Genomic DNA, 26,420 nt, shown 5'->3' with positions numbered 1-26,420 from the left:
TCCTACTTTCGGCCAATGTGGGCCAACGTCACTGCTGGCGGCCACTGTGGGCCAATGTGGCCGTGGTTTGATGTGGCGTCTTCGACGCTCTATGCCATGTACCTGTAGCGTTACACAGTCGGCTCTGGCCATCGCTGCTGCTGCTGCGTTACTGAATAGTGCTACTGATAATGCTGCAGCTGCTACCGTCGTATCCGGGGTCACCCCCCACCCAGCCGCTCCTTACAGCCAGAGTGTGTGTGTGTGTGTGTGTGTGTGTGTGTGTGTGTGTGTGTGTGTGTGCGTGCATGTGCGTGATGTGTGTGCTGGCGTCTCGGCATTGTTAGAACCATGTCTCTGGGGATTTATTTTTTTGTTGGAAGCAATTCAGTTGCCGTACGGTAGCTGCGTTCTGCTACCTTGCCATGGCATGTGGTAGCGGACTTGATTCTGCATTGCTTGGGCTGGTGGGATCCAATGTGTTTTCGCCTGTGAAAACACAGCTTCATCTCGGATTATATTATGTTGCCACTTGTAACATGTATGTGTATGTTTGGCGTGTGTGTCGGTCTTCAACTCATGTGTGTAGTTGCCATGCTACCTCGGCTTTCGTTTTCTATTGGCAGGCTACCTTCTCTCTCTCTCTCTCTCTCTCTCTCTCTCTCTCTCTCTCTCTCTCTCTCTCTCTCTCTCTCTCTCTCTCTCTTCTCTCTTCTCTCTGTCTCTCTGTCTCTCTGTCTCTCTGTCTCTCTGTCTCTGTCTCTCTGTCTCTCTGTCTCTCTGTCTCTCTGTCTCTCTGTCTCTCTCTCTCTCTCTCTCTCTCTCTCTCTCTCTCTCTCTCTCTCTCTCTCTCTCTCTCTCTCTCTCTCTCTCATCTCTCTCTCTCTCTCTCTCTCTCTCTCTCTCTCTCTCTCTCTCTCTCTCTCTCTCTCTCTCTCTCTCTCTCTCTCTCTCTCTCTCTCTCTCTCTCTCTCTCTCTCTCTCTCTCTCTCTCTCTCTCTCTCTCTCTCTGAGACTGGCTAGTTTTCACGTTTGTACTTGCTGTTATTGTGTGTGAGTCCGTGTGACTACACGCTTGTACATACTACTTGACCCTTTGCCCTGTACACACTATCTCTTCTCATAATTGTTGATTTTTGTACAGTACCAAACATTTTTACCCGTCCCCGCTTCGCACCTAGTACCTGGGCTGGTCCCAGGGTCAATATTATATTTTTTACCCATAGACCTAGACTGACCACTTGAGCAGCATTCCATTCGTCCACAACGAAATCATCGCGATTATTAAAACCTCGTTTCTACGTTGTATAACTACGGTTCTTGTTGGATCAGTCAAGCCTGACGGTGTGTATGCTGCATGGACAACACATGTGGCCGATAATATAATAATAATATATGTTAAGAAGATTGGCTGGATATAGTGTACAATCTGCTCCGAGTACTCTGTTGTAGTCTGTCAAAATACTACATCTATTGTGTATAGAGAAGAAGGGATCAAGCTAGTTGTATCGTGATAACATCTGGTTACGTAAACGGGTACTCTACTCCATAATAATAATAATATTTGTGTTTGGGGCCTGCAAACAGGAACGCTCTTGCTGTTGTCCCAGCTATGCTACTAAGTCACTATATAGGAACTTGTAATAATCAGCATTTTCAGGGTGGGATGGGGTTGGTGGTGGTGGTCCGTTGGATCTCACTGGGGCGCACAGGAATCTACTCTGTGCGCGAGCAATGGAGATCACGGGGGGGGGGGGGGGGGCAGCTACAGTGGGAGAGGTGCGTTAGATGAATCATGGCAGGAGCATGATCAAGAAGGAAGGCTATCGTCACCAGAGCTATGTCTACTTCCACTGCTAACGCTGCTGGCGACAGGTCTTGTACCGAGTAAGGTGTCATCCAGCTCGTAGCTTAGCTTACAAACTCAAGAATACAGATCTGATCTCAAGGCAGAAAGTGCATGCGTCCGTCCGTGTATGTGTGTCTCTATGCGTGTGTGCAAAGCAAAGAGCTGGGTGGCGTAGACCAGGTTGGATAGTAGCGGTCAATTCTTCAGCTGTTGAAGGGTGCAATCCCACAGCACAAGTTGCCATGACATCTGCTGTTGTAGCATGGCTGTCATCGCCTCTCAGTGGCGATGGGCGTCAAAGGTCAAAGGTGTGCATTTGGGTGTGTGCTGGAGTAATCACCGATGGTGCATGGTGCAGGACAGCTTGCAACTGCAGTGCACACAACTGTAGCTCTGCATGCCGTGGCACTCCGCTCCGCGGGTCGACTAGATGCCACCGCCTAGCAACTGGTTGCGGACACCATCAGGTTGACTTGCTCGTCGCGGGCTGCCACGATAGTGACACGGCTACCACTGTTCCGGAGTATCTGATATGCCCTGCAGTGCAGTGCGGGTAGACAGGGAGAGAGAGGGACGACAGAGAGACGGACAGAAAGACAGAGGCAGACAAGTGGAGAGAGAGAGAGAGAGAGAGAGAGAGAGAGAGAGAGAGAGAGAGAGAGAGAGAGAGAGAGAGATTGGGCATTCTTAATTTTTGTTCAAGCATTCCAAAATCACTGTCTTACAACAGCATGATTGTACTCTTTCATGCTTACACCTTTGGCTATGGCACTCTCTTGCACTTGCCCTGTGGGCAACCGCCATACCCCACATTCCCACAGCTGCACGTCTTTAGTGTTTGCACACTCCTTTCATCTGTTAGCCGTTGCTTGCAGTTTCCTTGTTGGTTAGAACTAACCCTTTTCTGAAAACACACAGGGGCGTCGGACACGGTACGGTCACTACGGTATTGGCCGTACCACTATTTGCCCCAGGTATCCCGTGAATCAATAAAATACACTCATCTGGGCCCTAAATTTCCAAAATATTCGTCTCAGCCATCCCTCCCACATGAGAGAATTGTACTTCAGGTGGCTGACTGTACCACACTAAAATACCTTCCGACGCGCCTGACCACACATCCGAACACACTATTACACAGGGGGATTCTCATGTCGCTAATATCTCCATCAGAGTTCAAGTTTTCCATCTTGCTAGGTAGAACATTCTTCTGCTCCCCGTTCTTCATCACGAGTGTTTTCTGCACCGAGACAGTGGGCTATCGTATCTACAAGGCTATCACAGTGTGTGATTCATGGATTGTGTGTTGACTTACTCGTCCTGTGTGGAGCCCATCATGTTAGAACCGTTGATGGCCAGTATTCTGTCACCGGGTTGCAGCTGGCCACACTGTAGTGTACCACGTCAACAGCACAATGCACACACGTGCACATACACATACACGCACAAACGCATGAAAACACACGCGTACACATGCACACATGGACACATGCATGCACGGACATTACGCGCGGGGGCACGTACACACATGGACACATACACATGACCTCCTCAGCAGTAAACACACGTTGGCGTGCAAACAGTTTGTCCCGTCATGACGTCATGGCCTGACCAACCCGGGGACCAGTTCCGCCGCCATGGCATGATTGTTCTATGTGGACTCAGATATAAATGAAACGCAGCGTTCATAGTATAAAATATATAAATAGAATCTTAGTAGAATCACATGTTCGAAGGATCAGCCGGGGAAGTGAACTACCTGAAAAGAGAAGAAAAGCCGACCCCACCAGGGCTTGAACCCGGAACCCTTCTTTTCTATAGCAATGCTCTGATCACTGATCTTGAGCTTCCCCCATCGGTCCTTGGAAGTTGATGTTGCCAATAATCGTTATAAAGAACACATGCCTGCACAGTCATGCTAGGTATAGTAGACTGGCAGCAATGGACGGAGAAGAGACTGCCTGCACAGTCATGCTAGATAGTAGACTGGCAGCAATGGACGGAGAAGAGACTGCCTGCAGTGTTCCTGCTACCTGTATACCGTAAAGTACCGTTGATCCCCAACCCCATGCTATGTCGCTTCCCAGCTAGGTTTTCGGCAGGGGGCGGGAATTAGATCAAGGCTGTCAAGTGCAGTACGATGTCAACAATGTGGAAGATCAGACTCGATGTGCTGGATTGTGCACATGTTCATCTTGCACTGGCACGTATTGTGTACAGCAGTGCATGCGTCGGCTCAACATCGTATTTCGTTGTGTACGCTGAAGTCGCTTCAAAGGCAGAAAATCGACAGGGGTGGGAATTAGAGAGGGGGCGGATCAACGGCACTTTACAGACTACCTGAAACATAGCGCGTGGTTGTGATGAGTTTGGAATGCAATAAATTGAAAACATGGCCGAAAGCTCTGTCGCAATATTAAATTTTAGTACCTGAAACATTTTACTTTTATTTTTATTTAGACTACCTGCAGGGCTAGTGGAGTGTTCATGCCACGTACCTTCTGAGCAGCCAATCCTGGCACTAGACTGGAAATGTACACACCAGGCTCCACTCCAAGCAACTGTAAACACACACACATGCATACACACGCGCACACACACATGCATGCACACGCACGCACGCACACACACACACACACACACACACACACACACACACACACACACACACAAACACACACATGCACACGCACACATAACGTTACACACACTTTCTTGTACCTGCTCACTGTCAGAAACTGGTCACGTGGGTCTTCTTGATCTTATTGATTACATAAGAGTTGAACTTGCCAGAAGGAGTCCATTGGTTAAAGGGGATTTGTATGCAAAATGTCACTAAAAGCGCCATTTCGTTCTTATAAAAGCACGGATGACCGCGATTGGCCCATATGTTGTAGTCTTTTGGACGCTGAGTCGACTGGTTTTGGTCCGAAAAGGCTGCGATGCAGCGTTCGGTCCTTATTCCCAATCGAACATGCTTGAACAAGCGGTCACGTGCTCCTGCGTACACCAGCCACCTGGTCACCGTGCCTGCAGGGTACAACTTACAGCCTGTTTGACCTTTTTTGGATGCAGTCCTGTCACTCGAGTTGAACTCGAGTTGAACCTTGGTGTGAAAGTTGTCGCCTGCTGGCGCTGTGACCAGATGACTTGGGCACGCAGGAGCACGTGACGGCTTGTTCAACCATGTTCGATTGGGAATAAAGGAGGAACGCTGCATCGCAGCCTTTTCGGACCAAAACCAGTCGACTCAGCGTCCAAAAGACTACAACATATGGGCCAATCGCGGTCATCCGTGCTTTTATAAGAACGAAATGGCGCTTTTAGTGACATTTTGCATACAAATCCCCATCTAGTAGGGCACAGTCACCCAGTTTCGGTGGAAGTGCGCGAGTTCGATTGGGATTAAAGTAGGAAGGGAGCGTCTCAGCTTCCTCGGACCACGACCATTCGACTCAGCACCCGGAAGACTACAACTGGTAAAATTTTGATTTTAGCCTTAACTTCCCCCTTAACAGATGTTTCACACAGTTATACACCAGTACTAGTACTCGAAAACGGTCTCTTGGATACAAATTCTTCCAATAAATAGAACCTGAAGATGGGCCAGGCCCGAAAATTGTGATTTTATTATTTTTGGAAGAATTTGTAGCCAAGAGACCGTTTTCGAGTACTGGTGTATAACTGTGTGAAACATGAACTGTGGCTACAGTGGAGTCTGCACACCCTTAGGAAGGTGCACACAGATATGTCTCTTCAAATAGAAAGTATTATGAGACCAGCTAAGGCAGCAGGTGCAACAATACACCTCAAGCAGCTGAACCCGATGGCAACAGACAGAGCGACTATATCTGTCAGGACTCATGAGTATAGTTACTAACCGAACGCATACACACAGCACACGCGCGCGCGCGCACGCACACACACACACACACACACACAAAGGGAAAGTCACCGTCTCACACTTGCTTACCTTGCCATCTACCACTCCCAGACCAAGACCACCATCACCTTTGGTCAGCATTACCGTAACTACATCACTGTTAGGCACTGGTTGTGCCATCTGCAGCAGAGACAAGGTTAGAGACAACCACACAACACAATCATAGGTATGACAACGACAGCAGCAGCAACAGCCTTAGGAACATCAGCATCAGCAACAACAACTGCACCGTCTCCTTGGGCAGCACCAGGAGCAACGAAAACACCATTGCTACACAGGTACAGTGTGTGTGTGTACATACATACGCACACGCACACACTCACTCACGCACACCCACACACCCACCCACCCACTCATATACATACACACACACACACACACACACACACACACGCACGCACGCACGCACACACACACACATGCGTATACACACATGATGCGTACACAGCCATGCACAGTCACAGATGCCAGGGTACTCACGGGCTTCTTGGTTTTCGTTCGGGAATGATGATGCCTGGTAGAGCTGGGAAGCGGTCTTAGTGCTGATGATGGAGAAAGAGACGTTTGTGATGATTTCTGTGTTAGTGCTATTGGTGACGGTGCTGGTGGGTCATTTAGACTGCTTTCGCTCCCTGTTGTCAACAGTACAGATAAAATAATTCCAAGAGAATTTAATTTCACTTGGCTGACTGACATCTTTCGAGATCAGGCAATCCTTCACCATATCACCACCGTCCTTCAACACAGCGGACGGTGATGCCCAAACTCTCACCCCTGCCTTCAAGCCATTCCAATCTTAGCTACCAAGTGGAGACATTGCCATTGCACCTGTGCACATACTGCCGACTGGCACACTCTTGGGCTGCTGTTTGCATCACAGACGGTTGTCTTTCTGAGTAAAACTATGAAACAGCGGCAAACACAACAGCACCCACTTGTATCTGCTAATATCTAGTGTTAGCATGGGCAACCAAGAGAGGGGGAGGGGGGGGGGGGAGGGGGGGGGGGGGGGGCAGTGAATGCTCTCCCGCTAGTGGACTTGCAGCATGTTGCTTCTTGAAATCGCACCGAGCAATTCATTTCCGACGACTTTCTCCCCTCTCTAGTCTCCCCACACGCTCCTTCTTGCCCCTTCTCATTCATTCCATTGTGCGCATCCACATCAAAATCCACATCAAAATTGTCCCATATACACCCGTGCACACACGTGCACACCCGTGCACACACGTGCACATGAAGCAAGAGCAGTTACAAGTTACAACTCACCCGAACTGGACACGTCACTCTCCAGCAGTTGTACGGCCTTCATCATGAGATTGTCTACATCTGCATCATGCAGTGACCTCACACTGGCGCTGTACTGACTGACTTCAAGGCGACGATGAAACGCATCCTCGCGACTATGCCGCTCCGCTTCCACTGCGTCGCTCATGGCGTCAAAGACGGTCTCGGGCGGTGGCGAGACAGCTACTTGTATCTCGGGCATGCTAGACGAAGAGGGAAGCTGGTGATGTTGTAGTGATGGCGCTGCGGTCCCGATGGTCTCCGCTGTCGCCGATATCGGTCGTGGCCGCTTTTCTATTCGCACATCGCTAGTGTGGATGGCTGTGTGAGTGGCTGTGTCGCTGCCCAGTGTGGTTGGTTCCTTTGCGGACTCGCTGTCATTCGGTGCCGTCTGCACGAGAAGTGCTCGTCGAACCTGCGGCGACGGAATCATCTTCGGTATGTCAGTCTGCGTTACCTTTCTGCCGAGTGGTGTGTCGGTAGTGGCACTGGTAGTGGCACTGGTAGTGGCACTGGTAGTAGCATTGGCACTGGTAGTAGCATTGGCATTGGCACTACCAGCACTCACTGGCTGTGTGCTCGGTAACAGTGCAGCAGGCCTGGGTGGCTTGTCGGTGGCTCCCAGAGGATTGCCAAGCGATGACGACGAGTTGCTCTGTTGAAGGGACGCCGACGATGCTGCTGCTCCCGTCTTGGAGAGTGCGAGTTCGGTGGTCTTGCGTGACATGGCTGGCGTGTTCTGCCCAGTGATGGGTTCATCGGCCTCCTCGATGGCTTCCAGGGATCCTAACGAGTAGGATAAGTACTCTGCACTACCAGCGCTACTCACACTGCTCAGACTGCTGCCACTGCTGTGCATGGAGAGATGGTCCTCGGTGCCGGGACGTAAATCAAGATCATTTGCCATTCCTCCGTTACTGCCACCAATACCAATGGACTCGTCGTCGTCATCGGCATCGTGTCGTAGGGATTGCGAACCACCAGCATCGCCACCGCCTCCTGCTTTGTGTAGCCCAGCTGGGGCGTTGCCGTCTGAGCTTCTCTTCCGCGGCGGCGCAAGTCTCAGCTCCGGCGAGTCACCACCGACGGGCGGAGTACGTTCTGCCTTGGCATTGCTGCACAATAGACAATAGCACATCAGTGAATTGCACAGTGGGGGACAGAAGACGCATATTGGACACACGTTGCATAATCAAGTTCATTCAGAGTGATGGTGTCACCTGCATCTAACTATCCTATTTCTTTCCTCCTTCTGGCCATCAATAATCTACAAGGTTCTACCCTCCTTCAACACGCGCTGAATTTATCCTTCATCCTTCGCTCCTACTCACCCACTCGCTCACTCATTCACTAGCCCACTCACTCGCTCACTCATTCATTAACCCACCTGCTCTCTCATTCACACACTCACTCATTACCCCCCCCCCCCCACTTGCTCACCCTCTCACTCCCTCCCTCTCCTGCTAGCATATTGACAGCTCACCGCTTGCTTACCTTCCATAGACTGGTGATATTGTGGCCGTGCTGCTTAGCGGCCTACCCATGCTAAGACCTGCCGACGTCATACTTTCACACACCGTGTTCAGGAATGACGTCACTTCTTTGCTGGACGGCAGACCCATCAAGGCCAATGTGTACTTGGAGTTGGGGATGCGCAATGGTGGATGAGATGCAAAGCTGATCAGGATATTCCCTGGAGACGCACAGACAACAAGCGTATTGTACAGATGTGATTAATAATAATAATAGAACAGTTGGCGTACAGGGCAGCAATGTAATTCTAACCTTTCCACTTCTGTCTCTTCTGAGCTCTGCTACATGTGATGGTTGTGAAAAAAAGGAAAAGAAAAAACCCCGAGAGAAATGAAAGTACACAACAGATGTGATTAGAGATGATAATAGTAAGAAGGGACTATGTGTGTGTGTGTGTGTGTGTGTGTGTGTGTGTGTGTGTATTTGTATTTTGTATTTGTATTTGTATTTAATGGATTCTCCACAGACCTTAGCCTAAATGGAGGGAGTCTTCGCGCGCGCGCGCGCGCGCGCGCGCATGTGTGTGTGTGTGTGTGTGTGTGTGTTTATGTTACTCACTGTCATTCCTTGCCATGTTCCTCTCATCAGCAGTTGGTGTCCACTGTGGTGGTCTCTCACAACTCTCCGGTAACTGATAGTGCTGCAAGAGCTGATGCAGCTGAGCAGGGTCCAGGTGGGGGAATTCCCTGCGCAGGCTTGTCCACGATCCCTGCACACAAGGAGGAGGAGCCAGATCCACAGACATGGACTTGGTGATAAGCATAGCATGCACTCAGATGCATGGTCACGCGCATGTCCAGGGAAGGGGAGTGTGTGTGTGTGGGGGGGGGGGGGGGGGGGGTAATTATCTCAAACACAGGAATCTCTACAGTGCCTGTATTTCTTGGCTCTTTCCCACGCACATTAGGGGTCCTAGCAGGAGATTTTTCTGTCCCTGAAACGAACATCGTTCATGTAACACTCTGGCCCCCATGCATTATGAACACAGTTTGATATGCTGGACCACGCAAACCGCATGCATGTACAAAGCTCAAAATTAATGCCTTCCTGGAATAGTAACTCTACCTATACGTAATCCCCTATCACAACACAGACTGAGATAAGGATGTTATTATATTCCACAAGACAGAAAACAAAGTCACTCCAAGGACGGGAAAACCACAACAACAATCGATGTGAAGGTCGCACAAGTGGGCCTGCGTGCGGCATGCAGAGTCCTAGTGATGTCAGCACATAAGAAGACATGCATAGATATCCCCTCCCCCCCCCCCCCCCCCACACACAGCATACACCCCCCCCCCCTCCCCACACACACAGACAGCATACATGCAGAGAGTGCCCTCACCGCCAGGAGTTGTTCAGGAGGAACCGAGAGTAGATCTGCAGCCAGTGAAAGTTGAACTAGATGCCTGAGGGCCTCGCGCACTTCCACAGGCTGCTCTCCAGTCCAGCTCTCCAACACGTCAAGGTTTGCACGGATCTCCATGCCCTTTGACCAGCTGTTAAGAGAGACGGTGAAGAAACACAGTAGCTTATCAATCTCATTGGGCCTCCTAAATATAGCCTTCAGCAGAGTACAACCCTGTGGAAGGGATACTGGGATGAAAATACAGTAACCCCTCCTTAACCCTTGGTGCAGCGGGGAAACTGTTCTGGTATGACATGATTCCGTTTGATCCAGGGATGCGGCATGTTCAATCCACAGCACTTTGGCGCATGAAATTTTTTCCGGTCAAAACACTGAGGATTCCGCTTGGTACAGGGCCTGGAAAACACAGGTATAACTGTACACACCGTATTTCCTCGCATATAAGTCACACCTGTTTACACTAAACTTCAAGGGTAAAGAAGGTGTGCGACTTTCAATCGAGCGTGACATTCAACACAGTCTGAATATACTGAACCAGTATTGCTCAAACCTATAACCAGGGGTCACGGCGACTTATAATCAAATTCGGGGAAAACGGTAGGTGTGTACCTGTAGAAACTTGCTTCCTCCATCATAGTGTTGAAGAGTGAGGTGTTGGTGAAGAACAGAAGGTTAGATAACAGCTGATAGCTGATGTTGGGATGCAGCTGTGATGCGTACAGGGAGTCCATGATCGTGCGTAGCAACTCGTTCAGCCGTGCAACTTGACTCATCGATATGTAATCTAGTCATAACGTATAGCACACAGCGGTACAGATGCAGAACAAACATTCTACACACAGTGGTGGAGAACAAACATTCTACACACAGTGGTGGAGAACAAACATTCTACACACAGTGGTGGAGAAAGGCATTCTACACACAGTGGTGGAGAAAGGCGGTGTAGCTGTACCTTCAAGTGTCATGCATTGCCGCCGCGATCATCAGACAGCGGCATTCACCACTGAAGTAAGTCTCCACGAGCGAGCGAAATATTTGATGCTAGTGTGCCGGAAGTTAACGTGTATGTTAATTAAAAAAAAGATCCTATACGTTACATGTAGTGGCCCACTGTGCTGGTAAACTGCAATGACGCAGGACAAATGACGTGCAGGCTGTCTAACCTCACCACTATGTTAAAGCAGGATACCAATAGTCCAACACCCATGCATGCAGCCACTGATGCAGCATATAAAGGCACTGAGTTGCCTCCCCATAAAAAATGCATATGAATTACGGTGAAAATAATTTTAACAGATGTGAGTTATAGAAAAGAAAAAAGGACCAATGAACTACAAGTTAGGCTATAATGTCCACTAACATCATCAGTTACTTGACAATCAGCTCAGGCGATAACATTGCACTTGTAGTTCCTTGGTCCTTTCCCTTTTCCATAAATGTATCCTTGGCTCTCCATCCGAGTCCAGATATGAGCTAGCTGGTTGATACCATTCATTTTATTGCAGATATATTATCATCCGACCTATTGCATCCAAAAGTTCCAAAACTCACGACCGTTTCAGCTCTACAAATAATAGAAACATGCCGTGGCCCATAACGGATAACGATGTGCGATGGCCACTTCAAACTTAAAAGTGTAATTTTCAATTCACTGATGAAGCAAAACAACGCTTCTATCTATCCCACCTGATCACATAATTTCGTTAGAAATCATTACGAATGACCCCTTTAAAATCAGTTTGTCAGGAAATAGTGCTTTCATGGAGGTGTTCAGAAACCGACCAACTAACCATCTCTAGTCATTGTCTTTGCCATCTTCTGTCGACGATCGGCGATTTCAAACGGGTTCTCGTCCAGAATTGACGGCAACAGGACGTACATAAGCTGCAGATACATATAATAGACGGCACACGGCTGTGAAATGTGCGCGTTCTTTGACAACACACAAACCACACGCAGACATTGCTGAGTCCTGTCTTGGTATACAGGAGACAGGTAGGCACAGATGGAATGTAGGTGTTCTTTGACAATGCACAAAACGCATCATTCTATACATTGCTAAATCCTTTCCTGGTGTCAATGTGACAAGAAAGGCAGTATTCTACCTTTGTGGCTGGGTAGAGAACCTGCTGAAAGGCAAAGACGACAACTTCCTGGAGTAGAGCAAGGCTCTCCAGTGCTTCTGCACCGTGTGTTGGCTGCGATGAAGGTGGGCCGGCACTCAGCTTACCCACCTGAACAGGGAATGTGAAGAACGAAGAGAGAACGAAGAGAGAACGAAGAGAGAGAGAGAGAGAGAGACAGAGAGAGACAGACAGACAGAGGGAGAGAGAGAGAGAGACAGAGACAGAGAGGAAGAGAAAGAGACAGACAGACAGAGAGACAGAGACAGAGAGTCAGAGAGAGAGAGAGAGAGATAGAGAGAGAGGCAGAGAGAGAGACAGAGAGAGAGAGAGAGAGAGACAGACAGACAGAGAGAGAGAGAGAGAGAGAGAGACAGACACAGAGAGAGAGAGAGAGAGAGAGAGAGAGAGAGAGAGAGAGAGAGAGAGAGAGAGAGAGAGAGAGAGAGAGAGAGAGAGAGAGAAGAAAGAGAGAGAGACAGAGAGAGAGAGAGAGAGAGAGAGAGAAAGAGAGAGAGAGAGAGAGAGAGAGAGACAGAGAGACAAAGAGAGAGAAAGAGAGAGAGAGACAGACAGAGGGAGAGACAGAGAGACAGACAGACAGAGGGAGAGACAGAGAGACAGACGGATGGACAGACAGAGAGAGAGAGATAGATATAGAGAGAGAGAGATAGAGAGAGAGAGAGTGAGAGAGAGAGAAAGAGAGAAATAAGAAAGAGAGAAAAAGAAAAAGAAAGAATGTATGAGAGGGAGAGAAGCAGATACACATATTGGGTTAACAGTTCCATTCATCCTTGTCTTGGACATAAGCTTAAGGTTTCCTCAAATCAATGTTCTTGTGCAAGTCTAATTTTAAATGAAAACATGAGGTCATCATGAGGTCATCATGAGGTCATCCTCTTGCAAACAATAGCAGCAGAAGTGTACACCTAGGATAACCTTGAGGTTTCAAGCAAAATTCCAGGCCACACAATGGGACACTATGCAGTGAGGTGAATAAGTTAGAATGCAGCTTCCTGGGTTGGAGCATGAGCAGCTCCATGCCTTACCTCGACGCCTCGCAAGCGCAGCAGCTGGTGCACAACGTGAAGAATCTCCAATGTGTTTGAGAGCCAGGTAATCAGATCCTGCAGTGCCGGTAGTATGGGCTGGAGCAGCTGCAGAGAATCACCCTCACTGGTCACACGTACGGAGCGCAGGGCAGCAGAAACAAAAAACAAACAGAACAGTGGTTAGATCCATGAACTGATATACATGCATACAGGCGTCCTGTCAATCCAACAGTCAAGCCCTCGTGCATCTGTGCCATATATAGCGCATGATGAGTGAAACTCACGATGTGAAGCTGTCCTTGAACCTGTCAAGCCTGCTGGTGCTTTGCTGCAGGCAGGGAGAGAGAGAGAGAGAGAGAGAGAGAGAGAGAGAGAGAGAGAGAGAGAGAGAGAAAGAGAGAGAGAGAAAGAGAGAGAGAGAAAGAGAGAGAGAGAAAGAGAGAGCAAACATTGCTAAACAGTTCATTTAGTTCACAAACTTCACATACATGATCGCGGGCACGCACGCACACACACACATGCCCCCCCCCCCCATACACTTGTACGCAGGCTGATGTTTTTCATGTGTATGTGGGTGTCTGTGAATTTCCCTGGGTGCTGTGCATATCCCATTCAGGATGAGGGTGGGCATGGGTGCACTCATACACACATGCTTACCTACCCCACCCACACCCACCCTCACCCTGAATGGGGTACGCACAACACCCGCAAAACCGTTTTCCAGCTAGCTCTGCTCAGCAATTTCAACCATGATCATGTTGGAATGAGATTGACAGGAAATAAACCATGCCTGTAGTAATTGAATACTTGTAACAGAGTTACCCTCACTCACCCACACCACCTCCTGTATTTCCTCGGCCAGCTTGTTGACAAAGCGACTGATTGCCACATTGTCCTGTCCCTCGGTGGCCTTGTGCAGCTGCTGTAGAGCAAGGGACACGGCTACAGCTGGTGCCAGTGGCGTCTCAATCGACTGCAACGAGAGAGAGCCGAGAACCAGCGAGAGGAACTTATCCTCGTGGCGTTCCGAAGTCAGCGTGAAGCTAAACTGATCGGCTAGCAGATCTCCGGCACCGTGTTTCAGTAGAGACAGCTGGCTGTAGCGGAAACGCAGTCGCCGCCGATTGTCGTCCTCCCCGGCCACCGCCTGTGTCACTTGCGTGGCCGGTGTTACCTGCGACGGTGTGCTGGTGGAGGCCAGCGGACTCCTCTTATGTGATGCACCACCCCCGCTGCTGCTGCTGTCATCCACATTGCGGCTTGTCGTCGGGCTGTGCTTGTGTGCACGCTGCTGAACAGTTCGGTGTTGCTTACCAACAGGAGTTTGCTTTGGTGGAGATGATGCTGATGGTGATGGTGAGGATGAAGATGCAGATAATGGCGATGGGCTTGGAGTGTTGGAGTCAAGCTTGGGTAACTGATTGACCCCGTTCTTCCGGCGCTTAGGAGACTCGCCTGGGGAATTTGCAAGAAGACTGCCTGCTGCAATGGTATCCGCACTTGACTCTTCAGTGTCCACCGGCATGTCATCTTGTTGCTGAGGTTGCTGCTGCTGCTGAGGTTGCTGAGGTTGCTGTCGCTGCTGGTGCTGTTGTTTCTGCTGCTGTACTTCTTCATGGTCAGAATCCGACGTGACCGATGGCTTGCTGACCACTGCGTGCTGCTGCTGCTGATCTGCACCCTCGACAGACAGGCGTGCTAGATGGGTGATGGGAATATCCGGCGTTTCACAGCCCTCCGGGTGATGGCGGAACGCGTCGTCCGGCAGCTCTTGGTCATCATCACCATTACCAGTGCTGCTTGTAGGTATGCCCTCGGTGTTCCTGCTGCTGCCGCCGGTGCCACTGCTGACAATAGTTGTATCAAGGTCAGCGGCTTGACCAGAGCTTGCATCATTCCCATCACCCAGTGAAGGCAGCCATGGCCATCGAGCCGCAGACGAGTGCATGTTAGGATCACGGAAAACGAACGCGTGGTAGCTGCCGATCTGCAGCAGATCTCCGTTGCTCAGCTTCTGCATGTGCGACAGACGACGTCCATTGACAGCGACCACACCACCGTCGTCCACCGGCTCCACGGTATAGCTGTGCCGTGTCTCGCCGCCGCTAACACTCATCTCCGTGCAGCGTATCTGACAGTGCACGGTCTCCAGATCATCACTGTGCAGCGGGATACTAACACTAGTCGCTGTCGAGAACTGAGACTCGTTCCAGCGACCGATGGTCGTGACCTTGTCCATCAGCGGATACACGAGGAGACTTTCGTCGGGACGCGAACACGTGAGCGTCACCAGGAACGGCACGCGGATATTGTTGGTGAGAATACCCTTGAATGACAACTGCCCAGTGCGCGCCGAGTAGTGCTGCGTCAAGGTCAAGCGCACCGGTTCATCATCGTCGCATAGCAACACGCTGTCGTCGGGCGTTGCCATGGTTGTGGCTGCCAGCCCGCCGTCCATGCTACTAGCACGCGATGACGTGGACAACACTGGCATGGTTGTACCCAGGGGCGATGAGGGGCGGAACGACGGGACGGAGCGCCGTGGGTGCAGTATGAACCGCTGCTCGCAGTCCAGAGTTGGCTGCCAGTTCTGCTGCAGGAGTAGAGGATGCTCATTCGGGTGCACAAGACGCAGGTAGTGCACGACAAAGCGATACGCAATGTCCGCGTCCTGCTCGTCCGTCTGAACGACCCGATCCAGCGAGCGTCCTGTCAGCTGACTGTACGCCTCCAGGCGACCAACTGTATCACACAGTACGAAATCCGACGAGTCCTCTTGCTCAAGGTGATAACGAAGCAGAGCCGCCTGTATGGTCTGGCGGGCTGTGGTGAACTCCGTGATCACTACGGACTTGTAGTCGGAGTTGAACTGCTCCAGCAACGCCGCTCCACTGTAGATACGCACCAGATTGCCCATGCTATCCACGCTGTCACGGCGACTATCCTGGCGAGTTACGCGCGGCGGCAGGGTGGCACCCTTGCGCGGAGACGATGGGCGCGGCGAAGTCAGCGACGATGACGTTGACTTCTTCTTGTCCCGGAGCACGGTGTTGCGGAACGACGTGATGAGGCGTCGCCCGGGCGACTTGGTTGGCGTGCCAACCGGTGATGGAGGTGCCAGGTCAGGTGACACCATAGCACCGCTGGCGGCGTCGCTACACGAGTCGGAGTCGTTGAGACTCGACTGGCTGCGGCTGGCGTGTGACATGTTGAATGCCGGTGAGCTAGCCGCTATGGATCGGTCACCTGTGCCGCTGAAACCCGAGCCAATGCTGTTCAAGCTATCTCGGCTGTGCTGCGGAGAATTGAAGGTGCCTGAACAGAAGACACACAGACATACACATAAGGGAGGTCGGAGTGTATGTGAAAAAGTTAGCTTTGTCATGACTGAAGCCTGGCTGTACTTTCACACCCTATGTGCTGGTCCAGTACAGCAGCTGAAGAAGATTGAAATGGAAGTTTCCTAGACCTACGGTATCAGGATACAGGGACGCCGGAAGGTGCATTGGTGAAGCCATGAAGAGGTGTGTGAGTGTGTGGAGGGGGGGGGGGGGGTCCAAGCACTCCCCCGAAATTGTTTTGTGAAATTGGGCCCAAGAGCCCATATTTTATTGCTTCAAGAATCAAAAGATGAAATTATTCGTGCGGCTTTGGCCGCACCTGCCGCACCGGTTCCAACACCCCTAGGTTAGAGAAGAGGAAACATTGTCAATTCATGTCAAGACAGCCCCCCCCCCCCCCCCCTCCCCCTAAGCCCTGATGAGCATGCTGGGTCCAGTGGGTATCAAGCAGCACAGCGTGAGTCTCTACGTAGCTTACCGACTGTCTTGACCAGGCGCTGCGCCTCACTGCGCTGTAGGATGAACCGTGGTGCTGAGCCATTGACCAGTGTCAGCTGCAGGGGACACTCATTGCCACGCAAGTGTCGCTCCTCTCCGTCTTAACAAAGCAACGAACAAAAGAACGAAAAGGAGACGTCGTGATGTGCTCACCAACACGCACAGATACAAGGCTTTGCACTTTGCTGGATCTTGCACGTCCATAATGTAAGCGAATATAAAAGCCGTAGTTGTATATGCATATGCGCGCGCTCACACACACACACACACACACACATGCACACACGTATGCACACTATGTGCAATGTACCACCTATACGCCCGTTGCAAGAGAAGCACGCCAATCTGCAAATGTACTGGATGTGCTCCCACAGATTTTCTCTTAAATCACAACGAATCAAGACAAGATCATGCGCACACATGTACAAGTACATGTATGCACAAACACATCAGATAGGTTAGCACTGCATAAAATCAAAATGTGAGCCATATTTGGACTTACTGCCGTCGCCAATCTTCATGATGACGTTGAACAGCTCCGGATGTCGAGTATCTGCACCAATGTAGGCCGTATACTTCTCCACCAGCACCGGGACAAGCTCCGTTGTTGTGGTGTTGCTAGTGAGACGTACCACCTTAGCCACCTCCTGTCCATTGCTGCGCAGGTAGAACCTCAGGTTACCGCTGAACTCCAAACCCTGCACAAACACACATACATGTACATTCACACATAATACATACATATGTAAATACACACACAGAGTGTATAAGTCAGATAGATAGATAGATAGATAGATAGATAGATAGATAGATAGATACAAATATTACACAGCAATGAATCAAACAAGTCTCTTTCCGCTGTTACTCCGAGTTTCGTGTGAAAACACTTCATCAGACAGCACGAAACTCCGAGTAACAGCGGAATGAGACTTGTTTGATTCATTGCTGTGTAATATTTGTATTACTTGCTCTGTCCATAGGACATTGAGCACTGTAAGCAGCCTAGGGACTTTAGACAACTGTCTAGATAGATAGATAGATAGATAGAGAGAGAGAGATGAAGAAAGAGATAAAGAAAAGGATAATCTGAATGAGAGAGAATGAGGTGAGATGGACGGGATCACATAGCCAACACATTGTCGACGGTACGACCTGTGGCAGGAAAGAGACAGTCTTAGCACGTACATCATGAAACACGTCACATCAAGTGCACTCCTATACTTCTGCTTGTACCGGCCTTGTTTGGTGCTTGTACCCGGCCTTGTTTGGATGCACACCCAGGCTGTAAGTCTACACATTTTCGGCCCATTCAAATTTCGGCCTCCCAGGGCTAAAACACATTTCGGCCGCATCACATTTTCGGCCTGTACTGCTGCTGCCGGTATACACTGTCACACTGACCTTGCAAAACAAATTTCGGCCCCAACACATTTTCAGCCAAATATGCTTAGGCTGAAAATAGCCGAAAATAGTTATTCGCCGAATATTTGTAGACTTAGAGTACATAAATTGTTACGAGCCTCCATTACGATAAATTAATAATAAATTACGGCCAAAATAAACACAAGGACATTTACCCAAGTGTTCGACCAATTTTCAACTCAAAGTTCTAAAAAAGTCAAAACCACAAAAGTAGAATACGGACAAACCTACTTTGGTAGGCAGCAAGTAACCCCAGTCACATGTACACACACACTCACGTCAACTACATCACTGCGCAGCAAGTAACCCCAGTCACATGTACACACGCACTCACGTCAACTACATCACTGCGCAGCACATAGTACCCCGTGGAAGTTTTCTTTACAGCAGGACATCGTTTCTGCTGCTGCTGCTGCTGCTGCTGGTACTGGTGGTAGTGGTCGCTTGTGTGGTGAAGTGGCCTGTCCTCGTGCTCCGGAGTGAGTTCGGCCTCCGGTTCTGGCGTACACGGTGCTTTGTAGCCACATCTGCTGCTTGGTCGCGAGCCCGCATGGTCGCCGCCTTCCATTATCGGCACCGTTACGATTCCGGTCTTGCGCACTAACAGTGCTGGCGAGGACTTGGAAGGAGAAGGGCCAGGCGGGTGATGTTGCAGCTGTTGCAGCTGTTGCTGCTGCTGCAGCTGTTGTTGGGCAAGGCGCAACCGCCATCCCGACCAGCTGCGCCGTCTCCCTCGACTGTTGGATCGCTTCAGCATGCAGCGCACTTCCTTACCGTTGAATCGTTTCCGGCATTGAACGCTAGGGTTGGAAGCAGCGATAGTCTCGTACGTGTTTAGCGCGCAGGAAGCTTCTTCCATATCGTTTTCCTCGAAGCGTCGCTCTGCGTGGTCCCCAGCATCTTCAATTATTATTTCCTCATCCTCCTCTAGCTCTATGTCTCGCGCTGACGAGCGGATGGGTCGTCGTGATTTCCGCTCAGCCTGTTCGCTGTCGTCAGGCGGATTAGCGAGCGGTGATTTGCTTGGCATCGACGCTGATGATGAGGGCGGAGGTCTTGAAGTTGATGTAGCGCTTGCTGCGACACCGCTGGACTGTACGTTCAACATGGACCCAGTGGAACGACGGAAGGCCTGACGGCCAGGTAGTTGTCGTTTCACGTTCCTCTGCAGTACTTTCAACGAGTAGTTGCGTGCCTTCTCCATCCCGAGGCCGGGTAACATCACCCAGCTCCCGCTACCGTGACGATGGCGCCCGAGATTACACCCTTCTTCGGTACAAGTACTGAGTGATTAGGCTCAGCGAGCGAAAGACATGTCCGGATCCGAGATGTCCGCACTTCAAAAAGCAGAGGTCGCTAGTAGATCTACATAGGTCTAAATTATTTCACTCACAGGAAAATACTGCAGACTACCGCTGGACCGATGCTAGATAGAACTCAACTGGGGGATTTCCAGAGGGTAAAAAAAGGCAGACGCTCTGCTGGGTTGAAGGAAAAAGATCTGTTCAATACTAGTAGTAGACAACAGACCCGAGTGCTCGGAGGAACGACAATACCACATCATGCAAGCCTCAAGAGTGAGCGATTGTGGGAAACGATTCCATGCACTTTCAGAGTCCTGGCGGCGATGTCTGGAATCCACGACGTCGCGGGGACCTTTTCTAACAAGTCGCATTTAGCGGGAAAGGTGTTTTCTCTGCCCTCCTAGGGCACTTTGCAGTAACACCTCAACTGCGAGGTGCTTGAATTCTGTGCTATCCCTTCGCTTTTGGTCTTTTACTACACGCAAGACCAACTATTTCTAGCGCAATGCGCTGGCCAGTATTATATTCAGCTCCACTGTATGAGTGATGCACTGAGATTGGAACGTAGAGAGTCTACGTAGCGCTTTCTGCGTTCTTCTGGAGAAAGGACCGTTCTCGCTTCAAGTACAGTCGACACGATTGTGGTTACAGCGCAAGTGATGTTTTAATACGCTCGTGACTTACAACAAGAGCACAGCAGACAAGCAAGTTAGTCGCGAGCCAACTCGAGTTGTGCCCGGGTCGGTAAAGCGGCGCACATCATCCACATGCCGTGGCTGGCTCAACGCCCTTGTCTCAGGGGATTCTGTCCCTGCATTAGCTATGCTTGTCACATGCTATGAGATTGTGTCTAATAATAATAATGCTGTACAGTGTACTCCAACAAAGTCCAAAGTCTTGGGTTCGTCTGTTGCCAGGGCGCCTAGGGCTGGGGTTGCGGGTGCATGACCTCTTGCACCCTAGCCAGTTACACAACACGAGAAGAAGACAGGGTTCGCGAAGTACATGTACAGGGTCATGTACATGTACATGGATGTGGTTAGCGCGCATGCAGGAGCTTTTTTTGCAGATCTACTCTGTTCCGAGCGCTGCTACTGTAGTTGACTCTAGTCTAGTCTCACAATCTGTAGAGCAGTAGTAGGTCCTTTTTTCTACCAGAGACGAGGAGACCACCGGACGCTTGCAAACACCAGCATGAACAGTTCACCCCCAGCAACAGCCAATAGCCCACAACACTCAGTCAACAGCAAGGAGTTACTCCTGACAGGCTTGTACAGGATCACCCTACAACTATTTACTACTAACTCAGTTAGAACCTGTAGATCTACATGCGCACGTAAATCTACATGATTTATGTAGACTCTACTCATATAAATCACCTGTTCAGTAACACATTCGTGTGACTCGGTATGCGTGACAAGGTGATAGGAATGCATGTACTGCTCCACAGACGAACATCATTGAGCCTGATGCCCGCTGATGACCAGAATTTCTGTGTCTGGGACTTCCCACCACTGCATACACCAGCTTCACATCATGTGATTATCATGTGCAACAACATAATAAAATCATACGTCAAAGCCACCACCCAACGCTCGCTCTAGCCCTCCATGCCCAATATTATTATGACTCGAGTATGAATCACTTCAGAAGTTCAGTGTTTTGACTGGTTTACCATGATACGAACTATTAGTATTACACAAGGCAGAACAACAGAGATCGAAAGTTTTCTCGTTACTATGACTATAGTATGAGTTTTGGTCTCTGTAGTTCTTCTGCCTTGTGTAGTACGCTCTGCCCTTGTTTGGGTATTGACTCGAGCACTAAGTATTTGCAGCAAGGACTTCAGACACTTTGTCTGTAAAATTTATAAGTGTTCAGTATACCGGTAGCACTAGTAGTACAAGTCATGTAGATCTGGTACATGTACACGTTTAGCTGGACTTCTGAAGCTGGTTCCGCCACATCACTCATCAGACTGACCCACAACGGCCCTACTGTAGATTCCTGGACTCCAGCAACGTTTCCAAGTGTGTACACAGTCATGACCATGACCATGACCATGTAGATCTACAGTCAGTACAGAAATAGAGTTGTACTGTGCCAGACCCACCAGTTGTCCGTACTGTCGGTACAGTGGAACTATCATTGTATTTGCCTTGGTTGGCGATCACCCTTCATTTCACATTCATTTCACATTCATTTGTCATTGGCAGTCGTTTGACGAGCCAGGACATGTTGAATAAATACACATACGAATACAAATTTATCTAGCACGAAGGTCCTAGAACCAGTCCTCTTTGTCACTGTAGTTTCATTAGTGTTCGCGGAGAATGTGTTCAGTACATGTCTAAGACAATGTCACGTGTGATTAGTGATTACGACCTCAACTTTCTTTTACTAGTAGTTGGTAGTCCAAATTAACACTGGTGAATACTGAATAGTGCTCGAAAAATCAAGATTCTGCTCGAAAAGCATTGAAATTGGCATAACCACGATACAAAGCTTATGTGGGGCATGTCCTCAATTTCCGCTCCTATTCTTTATCTATACTTCGATGTGTAACGAACATGCATGAGACATACCAGAAAAGGCCCAACATTATGTATACATTCTGCCGATCTTCTGCCAGCATCATTTCCCAAGGGTTATAACTTAGAAGGGCGTTCCATACCACTTCCTCTCATTTTGGTAGAAAACTCAGCACAGGTAGACTAAGGAAAAATTGGAAAATATTACAGCATAACTTGTGCCCCACAGATAGAATGCACTGGCGTTTACACAGTATGGAATCTTGATAACATTGTCTGGGGGCTCCAATGTATGGTACATGTACAGAGCTCAGTAGGAATAACAGTACACACTACATGGTCACATGGGCTGTATAGTGAGAGAAAGACTACAGTCAACTTCGCTTATAACGACACTCGGCAGGGCATGAGAACAGTGTCCTTATTCGCGACGTGTCCGTATACCCGAAGTCTCATTATATGTATTACAGTTAGATGGGACTTTTCTCCGGGAATGGGCATTCTGTCGTTATTCGCCGCGAATTGCCATTATATCCGCAGTCGTTATTAGCAAACTTGACTGAATGTTACATGGGTAGTAGGGAGACATGGCCATACGGGCCGTAGAGAGACAAAGTAACACGGGTAGTAGGGAGACATGGCCATATGGGCGGTGGAGAGACGAAGTAACAAGGGCGGTAGGGATACAAAGTCGCATGGCAGTAGAGCCACAGTATTTTCTGGTTGTTGGGGGCCATTGTGAGTTCCCTCGGGAATGGATAAGATAACTAAATTATCATTTTTTTTAAATGCAGAGATTCAACAACACTTTGGTCTATGAAGCAGTCAGGGTCGGTATGCACATAGCAAGCACGCCCCTAAAACGTTTAGCAAACAAACGCACAGTGGTATCGGAGATGTAAGGGGTCATGTGACTGATCACAGCTAATTAGTGTGTATGTGTCTGTGCAGATATACATGTATCACAAACTGTCCAGTGTAGCCCTTTTCCAAAGGTGCTCTTTTAATTCGCACTTAGTGCTTTTCGCGTCCCTCAAAATATGCTGAAAAAGTGCTCTTTTTCAGTAAAAACAGGCAAAACGTGCTCTTTTTTCAGTGAAGCATAGCCATGAAACATGTTCAGATATGAACCCAAGCTGAGAAATGAATACGCACTCTTCCATTTATGAGTCCATGAAAGGCAAAACAGAAAGTAAAGTTCAAAATACCCACTTTTTACAGCATTGTGTACACCAGGTACAAGCTTCACCAACTTGTTGCCCCCCCCCCCCCCCAAAAGAAAGCGGCGTGCCAACTTCCAAGGCCCATCGAGCACTCGGAAACTGTGATCGCATGCTTGAGCAAACAGATTTTAGCACTTTTTCACCTAAAAAAGCTCAAAAAAGGCGATATTCACCAAAAAACGTAATAAAGGGCGAAAGAAACGGGCTTTTCCAAAAAGGGCCAAAAAGGGCCAAAAAGGGGCGAGCACCTTTGGGAAAGGGCTAGTCCAGTGTGACGATTGTTGAACCCCCCCCCCCCCCCGATATCCACATTCCAGAAAAGAAAACTTTCATTTGATCCACTGTCCAGTGTTCACTGCAGCGCACAAACACCCAGATCTTGACCTTAACCGATGGGAAAGGTCAAGGTGTGTGTGTGTGTGTGTGTGTGTGTGTGTGTGTTGTTGTTCGGTCTGCTCCCATCCCGTCGTCCACCTGGTGGTCCACGCAAACGCTGGAAAGACTGCATTAGTGCAGACCTGAAGGCCCTGAATGCTGTGGAGGGATGGTACGATCTGGCAGATTCTCGCCCCGACTGGTGCCGCATGTATTGCTGTTTCGAGCCCGAGCCGTCCACACTCAATGTCCATTGCCAAGTATGTGATCAGTACTTCTCTCGCCCATCAGATGAGAAGCGTCACAAATGCTTGGCAGAACGGCGGAAACCGGGGTGTAATCAGGCTGGCGCTTGCCAGTGTCGTCTCTGCCAACGTTGGTTCCGCAGCCCCGGTGGATTGGCTACCCATCGGTGCGATCACGGACCTGCTCCCGACATCGAGCACCCCGGCAACCCGGTCACTCCGCAGTGCAGCACCTGTCACCGGAGTTTCAAGTCCAGCAGCGGCTTGGCCAGACACAAGTGCGTCCGCACGAAACGAAGGACAGTGTCGGAAAGGGCCGATTTCCCGTTTGAGTGCCCTTGCCAAAGGAAGTTCTGACTACGTCACCATTTAGTACGCCATCAGGATTGCTGCTCCCCAGCCTATTCCACCCCTCTCCCCTGATGGGCACCGTGTAACCTATCAAGGCAACGTGTATCAAGGTCAATGTGTGTGTGTGTGTGTGTGTGTGTGTGTGTGTGTGTGTGTGTGTGTGTGTGTGTGTGTGTGTGTGTGTGTGCGTTTGTGCAGTGCAGTGGACAGTGGAACAAATCAAAGGTTTCTGGCTGCACAAACACACACACACTGTGTGTGGGCCCTTAGTTAGGTATTAGGCCCTGTGTGTGTACTTACAAGTATATGTGTGTGTGTGTGCGCGCGCACGCGCACGCGTGAGTGCACACACTGTGTGCGTGCGCGAGTGTCCACACAATGTGCGTGTTTGAGCACATGCGTGCATGCATGTGTGTACGGTCGACAACACAGCAGCCACAAGATAACCACTGACCTTTGTGAGCTCCAGTCGGAATAGCTGCAGCTGGTTGCGCACATTGAAGTCCTCAATCTCCTGCCTCAGCCGCTCTCTATCCACACGCGTTTCGGCCATGACTGCTACTCAGTACTGCTGTCTGGTACAGCTGCTAGTGATGCCTATCGCTATCCCGTGCGGCAACGTTGTTGGGTTAGTTGGCAGTGGCAGTATAGCAGGTATGTATGCGTTGGGTGATGTTTGGACATGTGAAGGTTAGGAGAAGAGGTCTTCAACTTGCTCTGTGGCTAGCACTAGTGCACTGTTGGTATGTACGTAACAGTGGTGTGTGTGGCACAGGTGGATAGCAGGAAGTGTGTGGGACCGAGATTGATGATCAATGTGTGTATGCGAATGGGAAATGGCCAAGCAGATCATACACTGGCTATTGGCTGTTGTTGTGGGCAAGGTCATGCAGGATGTTGCTCAGTACACGATGACACACTGCACTGACGGACTCTGCTGAGCTCACAGTAGACCATCCCACACCGCCTGAGCGGCTAGCACTGACTGCACGCGCCCAAACACTTTTCAATGAAGTCGTCCAGCAATGCGTCGCTGCCTCGCTGCCCTGGCACTGACTGACTGGATCAAGGCTGCTCAAGTCAAAGCAGCTCTAGTGCAGTACTAGTAGTAGTGATACATGTACACCTAGTGCGCGGGTGGGGCAACAGATGTGATAATTATCGTGCCGTAAAGTGGAATATCCACCGCGTAGCTTTACACTCACACCTCCAGGCTCCACTTTCGGGGACACCGCATACAGTTTGTAGGCGTTGTGGTGGCCGCCAGCTTCCGTTCCGGATGGGGCGGTAGCCAGCGTCACCTCGGGTCGCGAGAGGAGGCTTGACTCTGTGCAAGAATCAGCACCGAGGTCCCGCGCGCAGTGCAGCCAGGCAATGGCTTCCAACAGCTCGCGCTCCGAACAGCCACACGAAGAGCTCGTACATGCGAGAGCTTACACTATCTTCGCTGTGGTCGCATGCATTGGAGACTTCAGACGGATGACGATCGAATGAACCATCAGGCCGCAGTTATACATGTATTGCACATTTCCACTGCTCCACGCACCCACTTGAACTCCCAGCAAGCGTATAGCGATGGACTCCCCACCTTTCCAGATAATTTAGTGGATCTATCTACGCTACAACAGAACGTTTGTGATCTGGAAGAGGGGGTGGAGATCTCTATCCGCTTATGCCTTGGCTATGGACTGTATGGTTCTTCGAATTTCTTTCTCACACTCATCGCTGCCGACGAATGCAGCATTAGTTAGTTGACTCGGCCCTGGGCTAGGACTGTGTAGGCTGTTGCTTGAGTACGATACGACTCCGAGGGGTGGACTGGAAATCTGCTTGAATCCGAGCCGCGACGCGAGCCCGTCACTGCAGCCGTCAGCCAGTCGACGCGCTAGTCGTCAACTGTAGTGAAGTGTAGTGTATGTCACTACATGTATGTGTGCAGTATGTCAATGTATTAGTATCTAGGACTAGTCTACCGTTCGTAGATCTACTCCACGGTCC

General features: G+C 49.8%; 1 protein-coding gene across 2 annotated transcripts; it reads right to left on the bottom strand.

The window, feature by feature from the left end:
* Positions 1-1,272: 1,272 nt before the first annotated feature.
* On the bottom strand, positions 1,273-26,103 carry LOC135811278 (uncharacterized). 2 transcript variants are annotated; one of them, XM_065324493.1, is made up of 18 exons: positions 24,877-26,103; positions 17,474-17,669; positions 16,952-17,071; positions 13,965-16,447; positions 13,417-13,460; positions 13,130-13,256; positions 12,063-12,191; positions 11,748-11,841; positions 10,567-10,741; positions 9,934-10,087; positions 9,147-9,297; positions 8,550-8,748; positions 7,038-8,170; positions 6,252-6,403; positions 5,802-5,891; positions 4,327-4,389; positions 3,144-3,217; positions 1,273-2,365 (listed from the first exon to the last, which is right to left on the bottom strand). In XM_065324493.1, the coding sequence occupies exons 1-18, from the start codon at positions 24,973-24,975 to the stop codon at positions 2,269-2,271; spliced, it is 5,580 nt and encodes a 1,859-aa protein (XP_065180565.1). In that variant the 5' UTR covers positions 24,976-26,103; the 3' UTR covers positions 1,273-2,268. The 2 variants fall into 2 exon arrangements, with proteins under 2 accessions (XP_065180565.1, XP_065180564.1); XM_065324492.1 differs by lacking the exon at positions 24,877-26,103 and adding an exon at positions 18,728-19,846.
* Between the last annotated feature and the right edge of the window lie 317 nt (positions 26,104-26,420).

The sequence above is a fragment of the Sycon ciliatum genome, chromosome 3 (assembly GCF_964019385.1).
Source record: "Sycon ciliatum chromosome 3, ocSycCili1.1, whole genome shotgun sequence".
Classification (NCBI taxonomy): domain Eukaryota; kingdom Metazoa; phylum Porifera; class Calcarea; order Leucosolenida; family Sycettidae; genus Sycon; species Sycon ciliatum.
The sequence above is the reverse complement of the archived record's forward strand: the minus strand, read 5'-3'. Positions and strand labels throughout refer to the sequence as shown.

What these genes read in the sequence shown, in the direction of transcription:
- LOC135811278 (XM_065324492.1), bottom strand. Translation starts at nt 19,615, where the DNA reads ATGTTACCCGGCCTCGGGATGGAGAAGGCACGCAACTACTCGTTGAAA. An exon ending in AAATACAGGAGGTGGTGTGG is followed by an intron (nt 13,461 to 13,964) that starts GTGAGTGAGGGT and finishes CCCTGCCTGCAG; the next exon opens with CAAAGCACCAGCAGGCTTGA. An exon ending in ATATCACCAGTCTATGGAAG is followed by an intron (nt 8,171 to 8,549) that starts GTAAGCAAGCGG and finishes TCTATTGTGCAG; the next exon opens with CAATGCCAAGGCAGAACGTA.